The sequence below is a fragment of the Mastigoproctus giganteus genome, chromosome 3 (assembly GCF_048544385.1).
Source record: "Mastigoproctus giganteus isolate SK-2022 chromosome 3, ASM4854438v1, whole genome shotgun sequence".
Lineage (NCBI taxonomy): Eukaryota > Metazoa > Arthropoda > Arachnida > Uropygi > Thelyphonidae > Mastigoproctus > Mastigoproctus giganteus.
The window spans coordinates 214,522,857-214,544,754 of record NC_143577.1 but is presented as its reverse complement, the minus strand read 5'-3'; the positions used below and the strand labels follow the sequence as shown (position 1 = coordinate 214,544,754).

The window sequence follows — 21,898 nt, the reverse complement described above, 5'->3', positions numbered from 1 at the left end:
TCCAGGATAGAGGAAAATCACTCTCCTAATTCTCTAATAGGATGCTTCCAGTAGAAAACAGGTTGATCAGACCCAGTGTCTGCATCAGGGATATGCCTTAATCTTTGCCAATGGCTGTGGACACATAGATAGCAGTTGACCAGCGTGACTTCTTGGTACAGTAGTGTATAGGATGTATAGGTTTTACTTCTTTTTAGCCATTGTTTTGACCCACTGCTGGGCAAAGTCCTCTCCCAAAACCTTCCATCTTTTTCTATCCCACACCGTGGTTGGCCAGTTTCCTCCTGCAGGGTTTTATGGGCACCCCTAAATTATAAAATGTTTCAGCTGTTAATTCATGGAATTAATACATTAGCTCTTAATTCGTGCTTTCTACAGCATCAGCCCTAATGCCTTAAAGGCCAGGGATGCAAGCAATGCATACCCCAGATCTCTCGAAATCAGTTCGTTATATAAAAATTTTCTTCATTATACAGAAACTATTTCCAATGTAATGGCCAAGAAGCAATCACAAAGTTCAAGTTATGAATAGCAAGATTATGGATAGCATCTATATTTTTACGTTTTGTAATAACGAGGCCCTCCAAAAGCGTCAAAATTGTACTGTTGTTTTTTTTTTTTTTTTTTTTTTGTACATACTATATATCTAAAAATAATAATATCAAAAATAAATTAATTTAAATTAATAAAATAAAATATAAAAACAAAAGCCTTGTCTAACAATACAGCTATAGGAATAACACACTTTTTAAAGATTTTATTTTATTTTATTTGTAAGATGCACTAAGAGAGAAGCAATTAACGGAAATGAAAATATTGTAGAGTATATATTTTGATATATACAATATTTTAGTATCACAGTGAAAAAGAATTAATCTTAAGAATTAAAAGGAAATATACAAACCATTAACTTTTTGATAAATTAATCTAATTTAAAGAAAGAATCCAATGTTCTTTGCACAGTTTTTGTCCTATATGTTGTTTGGTTTTTTTTAAGGAGCATTAGCAACTAAGGCCATATTGCTCCGGGGATATGCGGTGGTCATTCCCTGACCTTTCCGCATCCTCCATATTTGGTGGGCACGGGCTTGAACCCCGGTCTAATTAAGAAGTGTGTGCTACACACTGCTGCTCCTGCCCACCTGGCTATGGAGGTACCGTCCTATATGTATGTTTAACTTCAGCACAGACAGTATCAAATGCAATAGTTGTTTCTTTATCAGCATTCCGCAGGCCAACACATTCTCTATTATGCCCAATGCATTTTGGGCATCTTTTTTAGATGGCAGTGTGTGCCTCTTCACTTTCAGTGTTGCTGGTAACAAAGACATAAACGTTTTGGTTGGTGCTCTGCAGCTCTTCTGATGTTGCATTGCTGTGGTAGAAACTTCATCATCCACCTTCAGAAACTCTTCAAATTCACCAACAAAATTCGCATACTCCTTCAAATTCCCCCATTCCCCAATGTTGCTATCAAATTTGTCTGCTGGACCATGTTTTTCGATGATATTCCCTCCAAAGCCACTCTTTCTGAAGCAGTTGATTATTATGCTTGATGCAGTACTGTCCCAAACAATAACAAGATTATGGATAGTATCTAAGATAAATTGTTCCCTCCTTCTATGTTGAGGATCAAGTACCTTATCAGGCAGTCTCTGTATGCTCTATTGTGGTTATAAATAATGCTTTGATCCAGTGGCTGCATAAAACTGGTGGTAATGATAGGTAAAAACAACAGCCGTATATTTGCCAACTTAAGTTTCTTGGCCGAATGTGCTGTAGAGCGATCTAGAATCATCAAAATGTTCCTCTTTTCTGAAGCCATTCTTCTGTCCACTTTTGATAACCAAGACTGAAAAATTTTGACCGTAAGCTGAGCACTTCTGTTGACTATCACAGGGAAGTTGGTTAACTTCTTTAAACATCTTGGCTTGGAAAATTTACCGATCACAAGTGGGCATAGTTTTGTATTGCAATCTGAATTGCAGCATAACAGAACAGTGAGTCTTTGTTTACCTAATTTTCCACCATGACAAGACTCTCCTCGAACAGCAAATTATAAAATAAACCTGTCTTTTCAAGATTAAAAATATCCTTTGCCTCTTATTTTTCAAGAATGTACCTCACAGAACACAACCAGTTTGTAGCCTTTTCTTTGTCGACTAATCCAGACTCGATGCAAACGTTTTGCTAAACCGAGTTATTCCTGTCTTTAAATCTTTGGAGCCAGCCACTTCTGCATTTGAAATTTGAAGTCTAATTCCATGTTGCTGAGCTAGATAATTTGCCCTTTCTTGCAAAATTGGACCTGATATTAGTAAATTAAATGCACGCATTTGTTGGTACCAAATGCATTTGGTTTTGTTTCAAGCTCCTCTTGTTTTGAACCAGGAATTCATTTCCTGTTTTTTTATCGCTGCTCCAGTATCGAGTACTTCAAGTTTTTTTTCGGTTTTTCAGTATTATAGATAAAGTAGGTAAAAGGATGTTATATTCCTTTCCGATGTTCATTTTGCTTCGTTCCATCCTATCTGCCTCTTGTATAATTTTCAGTTTAATTTCCAGACTTGATTCCATCAGTTTACGTTTTGTCGCCCTAACCCAACTAGATGAAATTTAATATAAACAAACTTTAAATTAATTTAAAGACGTAAGTTCGAAAAAAGACTAAATGGCACAATGTAGATATTTAACATCTCATCTTTCACAATGAAAGTTTTTCAGATGCACTTAAGTTGAAGCTACCATAAACTGGTTTTGTTTACACAAAAGTAAATTCTAACAAGTCAGTGCCATCCTTCGGGAAGCAAGGAACTGGATACCAGAGGCAATAATCAGACAACTGTGCCAAGATTTGTATTAAACGTACGAAATAACATTATTTATTTCTCATGGGTGAAAACGAACTTTATAATACATATCAACCGAATTTTGTAATAAACTAATATATTCACATAGAAAAGCCTATCCTTTCCCAGGGGAATCATATGTACTTCATATAATTGAGTACTTTGTATAAACCGAGTTTGTATTAACAATATTTTACTGTATAAAAAATTGCATTTTTCAGTGACTGTTTATAGTTAATTGGCTAAATGAATATTTTAATAACTGTTATCATACTGGTTGTTTGTTTATTGTTATTTTTTTTTATTTGTTTGCACAAATTAATATTCTGTTCTGAACTAGTGTAAATACAAACTTCCAAAAATTTTTTTATTTAGTTTGTAAATTGTGTAGAACCTTGTTTGATTAGAAAAAAAATCTGTTTTAACATTTTTTTTTTTTTTTTTTTTAAATGATTCTTCTTGTTTAGCTTACATCAAAAGGGTAATAGTACATCCTTCTTTTCACAATATTGGCTTCAAAGAGGCAGAAAAATTACTGGAGAATATGGATCAGGGTGAAGTTGTAATTAGGCCAAGCAGCAAAGTAAGTCCTACAGAATTTGATGCTTGTTTTTGCTTTAATTTATACCCTCAACAACTATCTTTATTTTACAAAAAGATGAATTTCCTTCTTTAGTTAAGTAAGTGAGTCAAGTATGAGAAAGAAGTTATTCCACACACTGGAGTAAAACTTATTAATAAAGAGAGCCTCTAGACTGCCAGTTTTCACTTTGTAATACAAAAGAATCATAACATCCAACACTAAACAAAAATATGTTTATTGTGAATATGTTAAAAAATTTAATAGTTAAAAATTACCATATTTGCTCTGATATCGAACATAATCAAATAATATGAACTTGAAAAAAAAAATTTAAGCACTTACCTAATTGTGCTTCTGACGTAGTGTGATAACATGGCACAGTTTGGAAATGGAACTCTTTGGAGAAATCTGCCAGCAACCTCAAAATACAAGGCTGCTCTGACAAATTTTTTTAATTTTTTAATTTTTTCCTCTAATTTTTTACACCAACCAACTGAAACGTGCTTTCTGCTCTCTCTGAGGAACCCAAATGCTTATCTATTTTTAATGCCTTTAACTGAATAATTTCCCAACTGATAGGTATACTACCATTTCTTTTTTCTTGCACAAGAGAAAGCATGTATTCATCAAATTCTGGATGCCTGCCATGTTTAGGGCCTCTGAAGGTGTTGCATGTGGAAACTGCTACTACAGTTTAACTTTCATAGGCAGCCAGTGGGGAACATTTAAATCATCAATTCTAAACTTCCTAGCAGCTTCTGTTACTGGTCATTTCAGAATTCCAGCTATAGCTAGCATTCAACAACAGCTGTTTTGAAATGTGCACTATACACTCAGAGGTAAAACAGTATGATCACCTACCTAATAGCATGCTGGGCTGCTTTTGGCGTGATAACTGTTTGCACCCAGAATGGCATTGACTCCACGAGGCCATGGAAGGTATCCCGGACCAGCTCAACAGAAGGGCATCCTGGAGTTTAGCAGTGGAGTCAGGCACTGGCAGGGATTGGTGAATGCTGCATTCCACACATCCCATGTTCAATGGCAGCAGTGTGTGTAATTTGGCAGTCAGAGGAACACATAAAATGCTTGAACATGATCCCAGAACCATTCATGCACAATGTGGGCTTTGTGACATGGGACATTGTCTTGTTGAAAGAGTCCAATGCCATCTGGACACACAATCACCATGTAGTGCAAAACTTGGTCCTAAACAATGACAGGTTTAGATCTGGTGGTGAGAGCATTTGGTATGATGCAGAGGACCCAGTGATGGCATGAAAACATCCCCCAAACCATGATAACACTGCCACAGGCCTTTTTTATTCATTCGTGCAGTCTGTTTTTTAACTGAATAATTTCCAAACTGATAGGCATACTACCGTTTCTTTTTTCTTGCACAAGAGAAAGCATGTGTTCATCAAATTCTAGATGCCTGCCATGTTTAGGTCCTCTGAAAGCATTGCATGTGGAAACTGTTACTGCAGTTTCCACATGCAATGGGAGCAGTATGATTTGCGCCCATCTGTTGGTAGGATTCATTCCTTAATTCATCAGAACAGGCAACTCTTTTCTAGTCATCTCATGTCCAGGAATGTTGCTCCCATGCCCACTGTAGCTGGAGGTGTTGGTGATGGTCAGTATCAACATGGGCACACGAGCAGGTCAACTACTCCATATGCCTTTCCACAAGTGTCCACTGGATGGTGTGCTCAGAAACATTTTCTCTGTGCATCCTCATTGTTGTCTGCTGTTAATCGAAGGATCATGAGCCCGCTGTTGTTCCGGGAAAACTTGTGCCAGTTGCAGTTCACCTGGACTCAACCAGTGTAGTCTTCCTGTCTCTGCACATTGGTGGACAGGGATATGCAAGAGGGATTCATAAGGATGATAAATGTTAGCATATTTTGCAGGTTTGAATTTATATTTTGAATATTAATATTTACCTTAAGCAGAGAAAGCAAGCTGAATCAACACATCACATCAGTAGAGAAACTAATTACAAACCAGACTGGGAGAAAAAAACTGGTTTTTTTTTTTTTTTTTGTTTTTTTTTTAATCTTGTTTTTCAGACTTGATGGCCTGAATGCATCGAAATTTTTGGAATATTCCAAATTCCAGAAAACAAATGATATTGAAGAAATCATATTCCCCAACAAGATGTTTGACCTGTAGCTTAATTGTTTTAAATGAGGTTTTAGGTGGAATATACAGATTCATTAAAATCATCGACCTTGAGAGAAAAAATGTGGTGTGGGACCATTTTTCATGCTTATCTTCTGACTGTCAGTATTCTAAATTAACGAAGGAATTTATGAATGATGGGTAACCAAATTTCAAAAGCATAAAGAATAAGAGATAAGAGCTCAAAATTCCTTGAAGTCTTATTGTGTAACAGACTTAAGTGAGAGTTTTGAGTGCAAGATGATGTGTAACAATTTCATCTGCACTTTGAGAAATGGCAAAACATTATTGATTACAGTTTGAAAATCAGAAAATGAATTTGATAAAAAAAGAAGTTAATAAATAGCTGATTTGTTTGGGTAATTGAACATTACAGAGAATTACAAGTAGGACCCACAGATGGATAACATTTTCTGTGGCTTATTTTCTTGAAAACTGTATCTGAAAATAGTTAATATTATCTGTACCATTCCCGATGGCATGGTACAGATATTATATGCAAATGAAAAATGCATTTCATTTTTGAAAAAAGGGAATGAAAATAGCAGCCAAAGTTTTTAGAGAAGTATGGCTTGTGACTGAATACCTGTGCCAAAGAACAGTTTTCAAGAAGCCTCCGTAGCCAGGTGGGCAGGAGCAGCAGTGCGTAGCACACGCTTCTTGATTAGACCGGGGTTCAAGCCCATACCCACCAAATACAGAGGATGCGGAAAGGTCAGGGAATGACCGCCACATATCCCTGGAGCAGTGTGGCCTTAGTTGCTAATGCTCCTAAAAACCAAATAACAAACAAACAAGAAGCCTAACAGTGGTCCAGAGATGTGAAAGGCAAGTTACCCATCTTTGGACCCTTTTAAGAAGCACAATGTCTTTCTCTAGGTGCAGTCTCCATACTTGAACACAGCATTCCAAGTGTGGTCTAATAATAGCCTCATGTAATGGGATTATGATGTCCTTATCTCTTCTAACAATTGTTTGATAAATCATCGATAGGACACCGTGGGCCTTCCTTGCAACCTGTCTACAATGCTTGGAGAACTTCATGCCTGACCATGTCGTAACACTCAAGTCCCTTTCCTCCATTACTGGCTTTAGTTCAACTCCATCAAGTATAAGTTAATATGGGGTTACTGTTCCCCAGATTTAATACCTTACACTTTGCTGGATTAAAGCATAGATGCCATTTTTCTGTCCATCCCTGAAGAAGGCTCTGCTTGGCGGTGATCGTTAACCTGCCAATCTTTACATCATCTACAAATTTAGATCATGCCCTCTATAACTTCATTGATGTCATTTATGAAAATCAAAAACAACAGTGGTCCTAATACAGATCCTTAGGGAACCTCACTTCTTACATTAACCCAGTCTGAGGAAAAAATATTTATCACAACCCTCTGCTTCCTGCCCTGAAGCCATCCTGCTATCCATCTAAGGATTTTCTCTGTGATTTCAACCTGTTCCAGCTTATAAAGTAACAGCTCGTGTGGGACTGAGTCGAATGCTTTACTGAAATCCAAATAAACAATGTCGACATTATTCCCTAAATCCAGCTCTTGAGTGACCCTGTCAAAATAGCTAACCAAATTAGTTAAATGTGATTTTCCCTACTACTGAAGTTACTGTCTGGCTGGTAATTTTCAAGTCCAACAGGGTGATTCTGTTGGATTGGAAAATGTTCAAGGCTTTTATGATTGTTTTATAGGTATACCACAATTCAGTTGTAATCACTCTCTGTGGGATATCTACCCAATTAATAGAAGCCATGTAACTTCTTAAGCCATCGTAATTTCCTTTCCTGAAATTATAACCCATTCCTTGCCTTTAACTACTGCTACCTCTCTTTCCCTGACTTGTTGATACAAATAACAATCATCTAGTTGATTTAAAAATTTTGTCTCTCATGGGGAATTTCGTTCCCATTTGCTTCAATCAATTAGAGGCAAATTAAAATCACCCATAATAAGACATTGATGCTTACTTGCCCATTCCATTTGCATGTAGAGGCTCTCATCATAATCTTCATAATCACCTGGCCTGTAGATTACTTTCACTCTATACCATTGCTTCAAACTATCTCACAACATACTAGCATGTGAAATGTCTGAATCTGCTAAAGCTTTTGTCGTGCTCGGGCTGCTTTTGATAAGAAACATGATCCCACCCACCCCTTCTATCTTCTCAATCCTTCCTAAATACATTATGTATACCATACTGAAACTCGTCATCCCCTATCTCTAGATGGCACCACGTTTCCGTAAACCCTGTCATGTCATCATTACTTGTCCTAACCAGCAGTTCAAATTGTCTCATTTCATTTGACATTACTGTATAACAGTTAAGACCTAGTGGTTAGCTTGCTTCCCTGGCATTAGTTACCTGCTCATTTGAAACATTTCTGCCCTTGGAACATCTAATAAACAAGAACTCTTGGGATATGTTTAAGCGTTACTTTGACCAATATTATCAGATAAACACGTATCTATATTACCCTTTCCCCCCCAAACTAGCAGTTTCCCTAAACCTTTAAGGTATTCTTAATAATACTGGCAAAATTCTTGAACCACCTTTGTTTAAATGTAATGCTAATTTAAATTTTTTAAATTTAAATGTTAATTTTTTGAATTTATTGTTTTTATAACATAGTTTACATTAAAAACCTTCAGTGTAGTCTCCTTATGACTGCTTAATTTTCTTTAATTTTATTAATAGTATTTGCTATATAGTGCAGGGAAGCCACAGGCTTTTGCCAAACACCAAGTAGATAAGAAAATACAAATTATATGCTTCCCTCCTCATGACTTTTGAATCCAGTTGACTTTTGAATTTGTTCAAACTGTCAGCCTCAACTACTTGCGAGGAAAACTTGTTCCAGCAAGTTCTGGAATTCTTTATAACAGTGAAAATTCCACCTTCATTTTACTAACCCCTTAAGATAAACCTCATAAATCTTATAAACCTTAATCAGGTCCCCCTCTAAGGTGCCTGGTTGCCAAGATCTGTATACCCACATAATCAGTCTTTCCTTGTACAGTTGTCCTTTTGAAGATCTCACCATGTGAGCTGCCCTTCTTTTCTTTAAAAAGAAGGTCAGCTCACATGGTGAGATCTTCAAAAGGGCAACCTTTCAAGAAGCTCAATATCATTTTTCAGATGAAGTCTCCTTATTTGGATACAGTACTCCAAATGCAGTCTTACATTTGTCTTGTACAGTTGGGTTATGACCACTCTATCTCTACCTGATATTGTTCAATAAATCAATAGGTCACCATGGGCTTTCCTGGCCACCTGTTTGTACTGCTCAGAAAACTTCATATCTACTCGTATTGTAACTCCCAGATCCCTTTCTTCCTCTACTGTTTTTAATGGCGCCTGAAGTGGGCAGGAGCAGCAGTACGTAGCACACGCTTCTTGATTAGACCGGGATTCGAGCCCATCATAAGGCCATATTGCTCCGGGGATATGCAGTGGTCATTCCCTGACTTTTCCACATCCTTCGTATTTGGTGGTGACCACCAAATACAGAGGATGCGGAAAGGTCAGGGAATGATCAGAACATATCCCCGGAGCAATATGGCCTTAGTTGCTAATGGTCCTAAAAACCAAACAAACAAACTCTTTTTAATTCAACTCTGTCAATTGTATAATTTAATTTCGGGTGCTCTTCCCCAAATGTGCTGCAATAAAATTTAGCTGCCACTTTTCTAACCATTCCTGAAGCCTGCTCAAGTCATCCCGAAGACACACTGCTTGGCATTGATCATTAAAGATGCTACCAATCTTTATGTTGTCTGCAAATTTTTACATCATGCCTTCTATCTCTTTGTCTGTGTCATTTTTGAAAATGAGAAACAACACTGGTCCAAGAACTGATCCTTGAGGGACCCCACTCCTGACATTACACCAATCTGAAGAATATCTATTAATCACAACCCTCTGCCTTGTAGCCATCTAGGAATCCATCTTAAAATGTTACCAGTAATCCCAGCCAGTTCAAGCTTATATGGTAACCTCTCATGAGGGACCAAGTCAAATGCTTTTCTAAAATCCAAATAAACTATGTCGAAATTATTCCCTATGTGTAACTGTGTCATTATAGCCCGCTAAGTTAGTTAAACATGATTTTCCTTTAACAAAACCATGTTGTGTGTCCTTCAGAATGCCATATCTCTCTAAATGTCCCTAGATTGTACTCTTAATCATTGCCTCTAAGATTTTCCTACCACTGAAATCAGACTAACGGCCTGTAGTTATCACCTTCACTCCTAGATCCTCCTTTTTGGATTGGCAATGCATTAGCACTTCTCCGATCCAAGGAAATATCTCTCAAAACTACCAGGTATATGCCATCAACTCCGGGAGGCTTCCTTGCCTTTATACTCAAAAATTTTTCTTAATAAGTTAATGATCTGTAATTAAGAAATCAATAATTTCCTAATTACGGATCATTTTAGCATCAAGGGTCTTTCATTGCTGAAGACCAATGAAATTCCCAATGTTGGTTAGTTTCTGAATACCTTTTAACTCTGCTGAAGTTAAACTGTCGGATGTATTGGATCATAGCTGCCCTTGTGCTTCTAAAGACAGAAATCTTTATCCACACAGTGGTTCCTTCAGCTTGGGTTAAAAGATTGTAATTGTAAGGATTAATATTAGGACTATAAGATGGGTGAAGTAGTGCTAATTGGTAATCAGTGAAAACAGGTTGTACTCTCTGTGATATGAGGTCTTGCATTGCCATAGTGTATTGAGCCTACCAGCTTCCAACAACTGTGGCCACTTCTGATGAATTTTTTGGCATAATTTATGAGGAAGAAATGTTGCATAGTAGTCTCCAGTTACTGATTTTCCAAGTGGCACAGGATCAGTGGTAACAATGCCCTCATAATCGTAGGTCATGATGACCATTTGTCCTTACTGTGAATCAGGATTCTTTCACAGCAAGGTCAGTGCTGTGTGTACTAGATGTGGTATTAATAAAGGCAGTATGCATAGTGGTCTAGAAATATATATGCATTCCCTAATAAATGTGTTCTAAAAGTACTTCATATCTGAAATCTTTCTGTTTGTTCCATATCTAATTGTAAACAATTTCCAAGGAGAAATGTAACTCATTTTAGTATACACTCAATTCTATTTAATTAAGACTTTGAGCAAGCTGTTTTCTTTGTATTATTCTGTAAAGATTGATACTAATTACCTATACTCTTCACACTACAATAAAATTATCACGATTCAGTTACGGTGTAACGAGTTCAAGTAATTAGTATCAATCTTTGCACTAAATTCCAGATTATTCCAAGTGTTGGTACCTCAGATCACATAGGTCTCATTCCAATCTGTTAGTTTATCACATCCCTAAATGTGTGCAATACATCATTGATTTGTCTGTTGTATGGGATACAAAAAGCAATTATAATAGTAAAACAGTTTCTGGCAGAAAAAATCCAAGTAACCATTACCTGAGGCCAATTGACTTAGCCAGTGTGTGAGAAAACTCCCTCTTCGACTAGTTTTTATGATTCTTTTCTAACAGTATAATCACTTATGCTTTTCTTGTTTATGTTATGCTATAACTGTAAAATTATAACTGTCTTTATGCTGAAATACTGCATTTGTTATTAAGAGTTCATCGCTTTTATGAAATTCCAGTAGCCTTTTAACATTGTTGTTAGTTCTGCCTTTCTCTCCAGTTTTCTTAAACTACCTCTGTTGTTGTAACTGTCATATTGTACTCTTGTATTTAAACCTTTAACCACATTATTCCTTCTTTATCACTGGTTTCTATTTCCCTTTCTAAGATAGCAAAGAACTGATTTTTTTTTTTTTTTTTTTTTTTTGCACAGCTCTCCACTTGAATTCTCTCTATATCACTGCCGGACAATGCTTCCGTTAATTAAGTTATCTTCCGAACTAGTTCTAAATGCTGTTGCACTGTATTTATGTTATTTCCAGAATAAATGAATTTATAATTATTATTCAGCTCACCGGTATTTTATCCTCTTGCTTTCCCTGATACCTGCTATTTTGATGTGGGCTTCTAGGGTGCAGATCATCTGACAGTAACATGGAAAGGTCATGATGGTTGTATGTATACCACACATTTCTCGATTGCACTGTATATTGCCAAAATCTTCAACTTTCCACTTAGTATTTTCTGCACGTATTTTTTTATATGCTGTGGTTAATTGTATATATGTATTATTATTTATTTTTTTTTTTTTTTTCTCTTGTATATAAGCACATTTATTTTGTCTTGTCAGCATTTGTATTATTGTATATGTAGAAATGTGAGAATCATTTTCCATTTAAAAAAATAGAAATGTTCACATTTTAATTATTATATTATGGGATATTGGCTAATATCTTGTTCATTCTCTCCCTTTCTAGGGTGCAGATCATCTGACAGTAACATGGAAAGTTCATGATGGTATTAACCAGCATATAGATGTTAGGGAAGAAGGGAAGGAAAATGCATTCAGTTTAGGGCAGTCACTATGGATAAAGAATGAGGTAAACACAAATTTTTCAATTCTCCATGTACTTTTTGAAGTATTTTATGATTTATGGTCATTATTATATTGAAATATACAGAAGTATCTACATATACCTATTTGTATACAACATATGTTACATATCATTCTCTGCTCCGGATGAGTGCCAATCATTTGGAATGGTCTGGGTTCAGTTCTTGTCAGACTGCAGGAATTGTTAAAGGCCTCTTCTTAATGCTCAAGGAATAACTCAATTGAGTTATTCCTTGAGCATTATTATTCATGTGGGACTAATGATATTAAGCACACATGAATTGGCAATTTGTTGGATAAATATAGGACCATGCCGAAAAAATTCAGTGCGTTAGGTCAGAAAGCATAGAAATGTGTCTGCAGTTTTGACCAGATTCGATAGGAGGGTCTGTATGCTTAAAACCTTATGAATTAACTCAAGGCATGAGAGACTGCAGTGTTTGAGGGAAAATCTTTATGCATAGCCTGCTCTAGTAGGTAGAGGAACATATTTTGTGGAAACGGAATAAATTTGAACAAATATGGTACAAATGCCTTCTTTGCCAGTATCTTTGAGGATGTCTTAAGGATTAGGGAAATTGCTAGTTCAGGGGAACTGGATTAATATAGACACTCATTTATTGTTATTATTATTAAAACCTTTTCACCTTTATGGGTTTTTTTCCTGCCCTGTAACAGGTACTGGTATCAAGTGATTGGAATGATTGTAATTGTTATCGTTATTATTACTGTTGGCTGAGGAACTCTCTTACTATCCTATAGGTCATGGGTCAGCAACTTGCGGCTCTAACTTTTAGCCCACACGAAGCACAATTTGAAATTGAGTTAGAGGACTTAAAAAACAAGGATATGTGGAGTGCAAGACTAAAAAAATGTCTTAAAACTGAAATTGGGGATTTGGAAAGGCAAAAGGCTGCCCTTGCAATTCTACACAAACAGATGGCGATAGATGAGTTTAAAAAGCAAGGCCATCTTGTGTTCGATGCGTGGAGTAGCTAGCTTACTGGACAAGTATATAAATTTGAAAATATTTGCGTTTGGACTTTTGTCAGTTTTTGGTTCAATGTATTTCTGCTGGCAAATATTTTTGAACATGAACTATATTAAAAATAAATCAGGAAACTGTCTGAACAGTGCGTCTCTCAGCATGCTTATAGATGAAAATTATGGCATACTTCCCTGATGTTGAGAGACTCGCTCAAGAAGTTCAGCAGCAAAAGTCACATTAATTAAAAATAAATAATATTTAAAAATATATATTTTTTTAATAAAACACATTCCCACTCTATTCCATTTCTCAAAAAACTCCCCCCCCCCCCAAGTTTGAACTGAAGTGTGGCTCTTCACTCAAAAAAGGTTGCCGACCCCTGCTATAGGTGTTCAGGATTGTGGCTCTCTTGAGTTCCATGTAAGTGTTCTCTGGGAGGCCTATTGCTGCTAGGTTCATATGGAGGCTCTTTGGCACCATGACGGTGGTTGATAAGGTGATCAGGATGGTCATTACTTGTTCAGTATGCCATATATCTTTGACTTAGGTCTGATTACTTCCTGAACTTTACCTGATATGTTTTCTGGTGGTTGCTGGTGTTCGGTATCACACTGTTGATCAGGTAGGTAGCCATTTCCTTCTTGTCAATGAGGTTTATGTCTGGTCTGTTATTAGGGCACAGTCCCAGTATAGTCTGCAAATAGAGGTCTCTAGTGTGGCATGTGGGTCATACTATTAATGTGGTAAACTTTCTTTGATCAGTTGGTATTCTTGTGCTAGCTCCTGATGTATTATCCTGGCCACCTGGTCGTGTCTGTCGGTGTACTCCATCTGGGCGATTACCCTGCTGCTAGGTTCATTGTTTCTGGGGCCAGGCGGCATCGACAACATGTGTCATCTGTTACTCCGAGGTCCTTGGCGATGTATTTCCTGTGGTTCTTGGTGTTGATTACCTGATTTTTGATGGTGAGCATGAATCCTTTGGTCTCGGGGAAGAGCTTTCCTTTCATGGGGCAAGTGTTTAAAGCCATCTTATCTATGTAGTCTTGATGAAGGTTATTGTAGTGTCTGCCATGGAGTGTCTTCTTCACCCATCTTATTGTCTTTGTTTCTTCTGTCTGTGTGATTGTAGTCTCCTTGTTGAGGTTGTGTTATGTGCCGTTTGTCTGTCTTTCTTATGGTTTGGTAGATTGGTGCTGTGTTTCATTGGAAGTAATCCCACAGGTCCTTAATTGCCTTCTTTTGTTCATTAAGGTCAGTCAGTCCCCTCCCTCCTTCTTTATGGACTATGGTCAGTTTCTCAGTGGCTGACTTTGGGTGGTGTTGGCAGCTCTTGGTCATCATTATCTTGGTTGATCTCATAATTTTCAAAAATATATATAGACTGGCCTCGATTAATTCGTCCCGCGAGTGCATCGTGCAAAACGGAAACACGTTAATCGAATATAATAATCAATAGGAAAAATTATAATTGGTCCTTGAAGTTCTGGAATGTCCATAAAGAATTTTAAAAATACCTTTTAAATAACTTTTTAACTGTATACAATGTAAAAGATAATAAAAATAATTATGGAATTAAATGTTTATAGCATAAAACAGCAGTTCCCAAACTGTGCGCCGCGGAATATTTTAAATTTTCAAGGGAAACAGCGATACTCGACATCTGTCGGACACCATGCGAACTACCTCGAGGTAGTTCAGTTTCAACATTTCTTATTAAGTTGTTTGGACCTAACCACTTAATAAATGGAGCTGTTAGGTATTTCTTTTGGTCTAGGGGCGCCGCGAACCAAGAGAGTTTGGGAACCTCTGACATAAAATACACAATGAAGAAATGACTGTTGCGGAAATGTTTGAACAGTGTTGACTTTCTCTTTTCATCAATCAATTTCTGATAGCTGACAACAATCTTCTCTGGGCCATGGCGAAATAAATATTGCAGAGAACCTCAAACTTTTTGTTTGAGGTTCTCTGTGATACGAAAGATTTCATCTAGTTCTTTTACCATTATCTCCTTCATGGTAACATTTTCATCTTGCTCATTTAAAAATTTGAATTTTTAAATGAAAGTCTTCATTGACTTTATTATTGGGAGACAAATAAGTAACACGTCTTCTTCCGATTCTGGTTGATGGAACACACTGAGGCAGGCAGCAGGCAAACGTTTGTTTAATGCTCGTCCGACGTGTGGTAAGCTCGACACGCAATTCAAATCTTTTTCAACTATCGCATAAAAAAAAAAAAAGAAGATCGCGTTAACTGGAAATTTGCATCGTGTAAAGTGAAAAGTGGTATGATTTTTTTCAAATAGCGGTAACTGAAAAATGCGTTAATCGAATTCGCATTATGCGAGGCCTGGCTGTATATATTTAGGACAATTTAATTTGAAAGAAGCATAAATTATATCAATAAAATGAATATAACAGTAAAAAATGTCACTGGCTGAGAGGAATAGGTGTGTCCATTATTGCTGAATGTCTGGTTTGTTTGTTTGTTTTTTTAATGCAATTTATACCTCACATAATTGATAATTTAAGAATTAATCTGTATATTTATGTATACAGATTAATTCTTAAATTATTTTTATGTATATTTATGTATTTTCTAATACATAAATATACAGATATTAATCTGTATATTTATGTATTAGAAACACTGAAATAAAGTTAAACAATAAAAAACAAGCTTGACTTTATTAGTTGATTCATATTACATAGAAGAAAATTTACAGTGACCATGTAGTAGTGCCTTGGAAAACTTTATTCAGAGTCAGACTCTTTAAGCTTAGCCTTGCTTTTTACATTTGACATAATTCATTTTTTCATGCCATATTTCTCAAAGACAAGGAGAAACAGATACTAGAGTCTAATTTCTAACAGCCTTAATTTATGTGCATCATTGAAATGCACACATTTTCTCTATTTACCAGTTAATTCACTATTGAACTTAAACAAAAACGTGTCTGCATTTCAATAGTAAATGTATCATAAACAGATTGACTCTGCTTTCTGGTGACTGCCTTGACTCACAAGTTACCAGTTTTTACTATGTCATGAGCATACTCAAAATACATTTTGGTGCCAGTAAAATTTGTTTTGCCAATTGAATCTGAAGTTCATTAAATCGAGGGTTTAATCTAATATGGATCCTGAAATGTAAGCAAGAAATTTTGTTTGTTGTTGTTTGTTATTTGGTTTTTAGGGGCATTAGCCATATTGCTCCGTGAATATGCAGTGGTCATTCCCTGACCTTTCCGCATCCTCCATATTTGGTGGTGACGGGCTCGAACCCCGGTCTAATCAAGAAGCGTATGCTGCACACTGCTGCTCCTTCCCACCTGGCTACAGAGGCGCCTGAAGAAATTTTGTAGAAACCACATTGCAGAATTACCTTTGGCGTGGGAGTGGGGAATCACCAAACTATAAGGCGCCTCCGTAGCCAGGTGGGAAGGAGCAGCAGTGCGTAGCACACGCTTCTTGATTAGACCGGGGTTCGAGCCCGTCACCACCAAATACGGAGGATGCGGAAAGGTCAAGGAATGACCACCGCATATCCCGGAGCAATATGGCCTTAGTTGCTAATGCTCCTAAAACCAAACAACAAACAACAACAACCAAACTATAAGTATTAAAAGATTCTCCGTACTTTGAAAACTTGCACTTCAGAACTTTGATTAGTAGTCATGCATTTTCTAATTTTATGAATCCAAATACTTGACTGTTAACCAATATCTTAGTAAATTGATTAATCTAGGCATGAGTAATCATGTGTTTATGTTTTCATCAATAAATTAAAATTTTGCTATCATATATAGAAAAGTGCCTTTTTAATTTCAATTTATATATGTATCCAAATTTGTCCAACACATTTTCTGACATGTTATCGCTGATTCTACTTTTAATGTAGGAATTTGAAGATCTTGATGAAATAATTGCTCGCCTTATCCAGCCAATGGCTAGCTTTGCTCGTGATCTTATCAACTTTAAATATTTTGTTGAAGCAGAAGGTGGTAGGCGTGATGCAATGGATAGAATATTATTTGAAGAAAAGAAGAAAGCACCTTCAAAAATTCCATATTTTATTTCTGCTCTGAAAGAATATCCTGGGAAGTTTCTGCTCTCCTATCTTCCTCGCAATAAGGTAAGATTCTATAAGGTTTTCAGTGATGCATAATTTAGTTTAATGAGAACCAAAACCTACACCACTACTTGGATAAAATATAGTGTTATATGACACCACCAGTGTATAATCCATCATCATTAGCAATAATTTTGACTTGCCTGCCGTTATTATGTACAACCATTCACCTATTATGTAATGCAGTTTTTAACTTTATGAACACCTTCCCCATAACAATGGCTCTAACATTCCTCTTTATTATTATGAGTATGTGATGAAAAATTCTGATTCAAGTCATGTTTTTCTATGAAAAACACCAGTTGTGTAATTTTGTGATTACTTCTGCCACCTTTACTGCACATATCAGTTTTTCTGACCCTCCCCATTTATGTAATTTATGACTGCTTTCCCACCCAAAGATGAGGAAGAAACAAGGTGGTGTATGTGTGTTTAAATAATTGTTACTGAATTATGGGGGGGGGAACTGCTTGGATTTTGAGAAAGTGATAATATATTCTATCTTGGTAATAAATACATACATGTTTAATTAAAAACGTTTTTAATGTTGAAGTAGTATAATATTAAAGATAGAACATATGATCTTTGCCATTATTGGGGGGAACACTTGTTTTTCCTAATACTGTTCTAAACTTGATTTGATTATTTGCAGTTGCAAATCAGGAAAATTCATGAACGTAGTGTACTACACTGATAAAACACAATTTTAATGAATAAATGTTTTGAGATTTATTCTTAAGATTGAACAAAATACAATAAGCTTGTTAAAAGACCTGGAAAGCCATATGATTAATACACCTCTAGCTTAACCTAAGATCACATTATATAGTGCTAGTCCTACAAATTGTCTTTTTGATAAATAATGCATTGCACTTATCAGTAATTTCCTGCAGCGAAAATCAGTATACACTGGTTGAAGTGTACAGCACAGCCATGCACTTCTAGTGTTACAGTTTGAATTATATTTAGCTAACATATCCATTAATCAAAATTAAGGTATCAATACTAAACAGTTATGGACTAATTTTACTACAAAGATCATCTTACCCAACTTGCTGAATTCTTATCTGATAAATGTGGGATAACACGTTTTTCCTCACTGTACAATCATCAGGAACCCTGTTTATGATCTCAAATGCCAATGTAATAAGATATCTATTGGCCAGAGCAATAAAAAAAGTGCATTATTACCAAAAAAAAAGTAAAGTAAGCAAGAGATGATGCTTTGGAATTTTCAGCATGAGTAAATAAATATCTTCTGTGAATTACACAGACTGAAAAGAGAATATGTGGAAGCCATCATTATAAATTCTCTATCAAACATGTTCACTAATAAAAATTAAGGCATTAACTAAATAGTTTTGGACCAGTTTTATAACAGAGAAGTACTACTTAAATAACTTCAACTCATCTTTCTGAAATCTTATCTCATTAATCTAGGATAGGTACAGAGAGAAGTTGAACTTCTTCTTTCCACTTTCCATTGAAAAGACACTATGCTTTCCTGATAGTCTTGTCTGCTGTTCTGACTGAGCACATTCAAGAAATGCAAAAATTTATAAATAAAACTGGAAACAAATAGAATATTCCCCAAATTTTACTATGGCATACCATGTCTCCTTCCTCGCTTACTTCAGAAACACTTAGTACCCTTCTGGTTAGCACACTGGTTATGATTGCTGTCCTTCCACACCATATGAAAAAGGAATTCTTGCTGATACACAACAATAGACAACTTATGACTTATTAACCAACTTTCTCATACTATAAAACATTTATAACAGCAACAAAAATAAAACTTCGTAAACAAGCTTGAATTGCAAAACAACTGTACTGTACATCAATATTACTGACTATTGATTTCAAAGGGTTTGGAACACATTAAGGATTTGTAGCAGTATTGCCCCCCCCCCCCCATACACACACACACACACACACACACACAAACGTATGACTGCCCAATTTGGTCATCAGTAGTAATAGGGCATTAATATTGATTACATGTGTATAATTTCATTCAAACATGATGTATTGATTCATCCAAAAGCAAAGTTATTAACTGTGTTTATACAAAAAAAACAGTGAAAGTCCACTTCTTTTTCATTCCAAATCCAAAGGCAGTTAGCAGTCCCCCACTAGACAACAGTATTTATCAAAGGGTGCATATTCACATGAGGGGTGCCCATTGAGTTGTAAGCCTAAGCAAGAAGAAATCTAGAGGATGAGTTCTGGATTAATTTTCTGTGTAGTCTTATAACTCCACACTCATACATTATAACTCCACACTCCACACTTATAACTCCACACTGGTATGCTTTTATTTTAACTAGATAGTATGCTTTACAAGATCATTCCAGTATCCATCCATAGCAACCCTATCATCAGTAATAAAATGTGCCTCTGCCTTGTTTTGAGGTTCACAGATTTGGACCTGATGAAATGAAACAGGAAATAGATGAAAGTTAGAGTAGTTTAACCAGATTGGATGAATATGGAAATATTCCATTATCTGAAACCCTACTCTAAGTGGGGTTCCTTAGAGGGCAGCCATGAATGACATGACATCTATGGATGTGGGCATGGCTATAGTGCATACCCCCTTTGCCAGTTTCCTATGGTGCTGTTTCTGGATTTCATCTCATAAGTTGATCAGAAGAGGAATAATATACTCTGATAATAGTTTGGCATTTTGGAAGAAATTAACTAGTGCAATTCCTTCACAAGACCAAGCCATGACTTTCGCAGTTGAAGAAACAGGCAGACTTCTGCTGTGGGGTGGTCCACTATTTAGGCTGCTGCTTATTCTCAGGTTGGAAGTGTTGAATCCATGATTCATCTGCTGTTGTTAAATGATACAGGAATTCCTCTGGATCTATCATACACGGCATAGATTTTCTCCTGATATGTTGGTCACATAATCAATCTGTACCTATTTGTAACATCTGACTAACTTTTGTGCAAGATTCAAAAGTTTTGGAATCCAGTTTTAGCTCCCTTCTCTGGAGAGAGAGAGGGGGAGGGGGGAAATCCCATTAGAAATGCTTAGAAAACATTTATCCAGCATTTTTTCTTTATGTAGATGACTTTTTCTTCTCCCAGATTCCCACAGCTACTCTTTGAGCTAGCCCTTATTTTCTTTTACTTCCTCTAATGTGTGCCTTCTTCATCCTCAAATTTTACAGGCATCTGTCTCTAATAAGTTGTTTTTAATCATTTACAGTAGTGGTTGAGTTTGCCATTATCTTTGTGAGCTGAATTATATACCATCATTTAGTTTACTTATTAAAATTATTTAAAAATATATTTAGAATTTCAGTCAATAATAATTTTTTCTCTTAATTTTTGTATAGGCATTTCATGAATACATTACTGTGGATCACAATGGATTTCATTTAAGATATAAATCCTTTACTACAGTAAATTCTATGATTCGTTGGTTTAAAGAACATTTCAGAGATTCTGCCTCAAGTACTACCCCTGTGAATGCATCTGCTCCTACACCAGTGGGACAGTCTTCTTATATTGCCACAACTCCTAGCATTAATCTAACCAGTGAGTATTTATATTTACTAAATAAACTGATAAAATAAGAGATTAAGTTATTTCTTTTCATAACTGAAAGGTAAAACATTTAAGTACAGAAATAGTATAAATTGCCATGTTCGTAAATATCACAATTGTTCTACAACATCTATTATTAATCAGGTAAATAAAGTCACAGAAAAGGAGATAAATGGTGAAACCTCTCTTAATGGACAATTCTCTGAAAAGGACATCTTGTTGCAGACACCTAGGCATAATCCAGAAGTATTAGAAATTACATGTTATATAACCTCTCCAAAACAGAGACCCTCCAATAAGGACATGTACATTACTGGAAAGTGTCTGTGTCTACAGTACGGCCTTTAATTGGTCCTTTTCATATTTTCAACCTCCCTGGACTAGACACTTTTAAGGGCAAATGCACACACACACATTATAGTAATACTGATTAGAATTGCGATAGCCATGGATTACTCACAGAGGTGCAATATGTAATTAATACACTCACCACCACTGGCAAGAAATGTTTACAAACTTATTATTGTCCAACACAGGTGTTGGATGATGATAAGTGATAAACTAAATGATGTGTTGTGACTAAATTATGCACTGATGTGCATCATTTAGTAAGGCAATAAAATTGCCAAACTAAGAGATGCTGTTGCAGAATTAAAGACAATACTAGTAAGTCTGCATATATAAGATTCAGTTTGTGGTACTGTTCATAAACAAAATGTGTGGGAATACACTTGTAATACATTTCTTTCAAAAAAAAATTAACACTCTACTAATGGACTGAATAGGTAATTTTGACCAGTAGCTTATGGTGGCTTTCTGCATCCATGAACTTTGATAAAAACACTTTATGAGGTGCTTGCCATTACTTTCATTACTGCTTAAGAAACAGTGGTCACCAGCTTTTCAACTGAGGGACAGTGATAGTTTCCTGTGCCAGCACATATCACTTTCATTCAACAATGAAAAATGGCAGCTGTAACTACATATAAAGGTTTTATCAAAGTTTGCTTGTGTATCCTTTTTTTTTTTTAATATATATATCCAATTATTAAGAAAAACCCTTTGTGTCAAT

At 35.9% G+C, this 21,898-nt stretch overlaps 1 protein-coding gene across 1 annotated transcript in view; it reads left to right on the top strand.

Moving 5' to 3' along the window:
• Spt6 (transcription elongation factor Spt6) overlaps positions 1–21,898 on the top strand; it is a 301,836-nt gene that overhangs the window by 256,211 nt on the left and 23,727 nt on the right. Inside the window, exons 33-36 of the mRNA XM_090369617.1 lie at positions 3,317–3,432; positions 12,004–12,126; positions 17,035–17,268; positions 20,616–20,817. Coding sequence (XP_090225743.1) covers positions 3,317–3,432; positions 12,004–12,126; positions 17,035–17,268; positions 20,616–20,817 — 675 coding nt within the window. The remainder of the gene's footprint in view (positions 1–3,316; positions 3,433–12,003; positions 12,127–17,034; positions 17,269–20,615; positions 20,818–21,898) is intronic.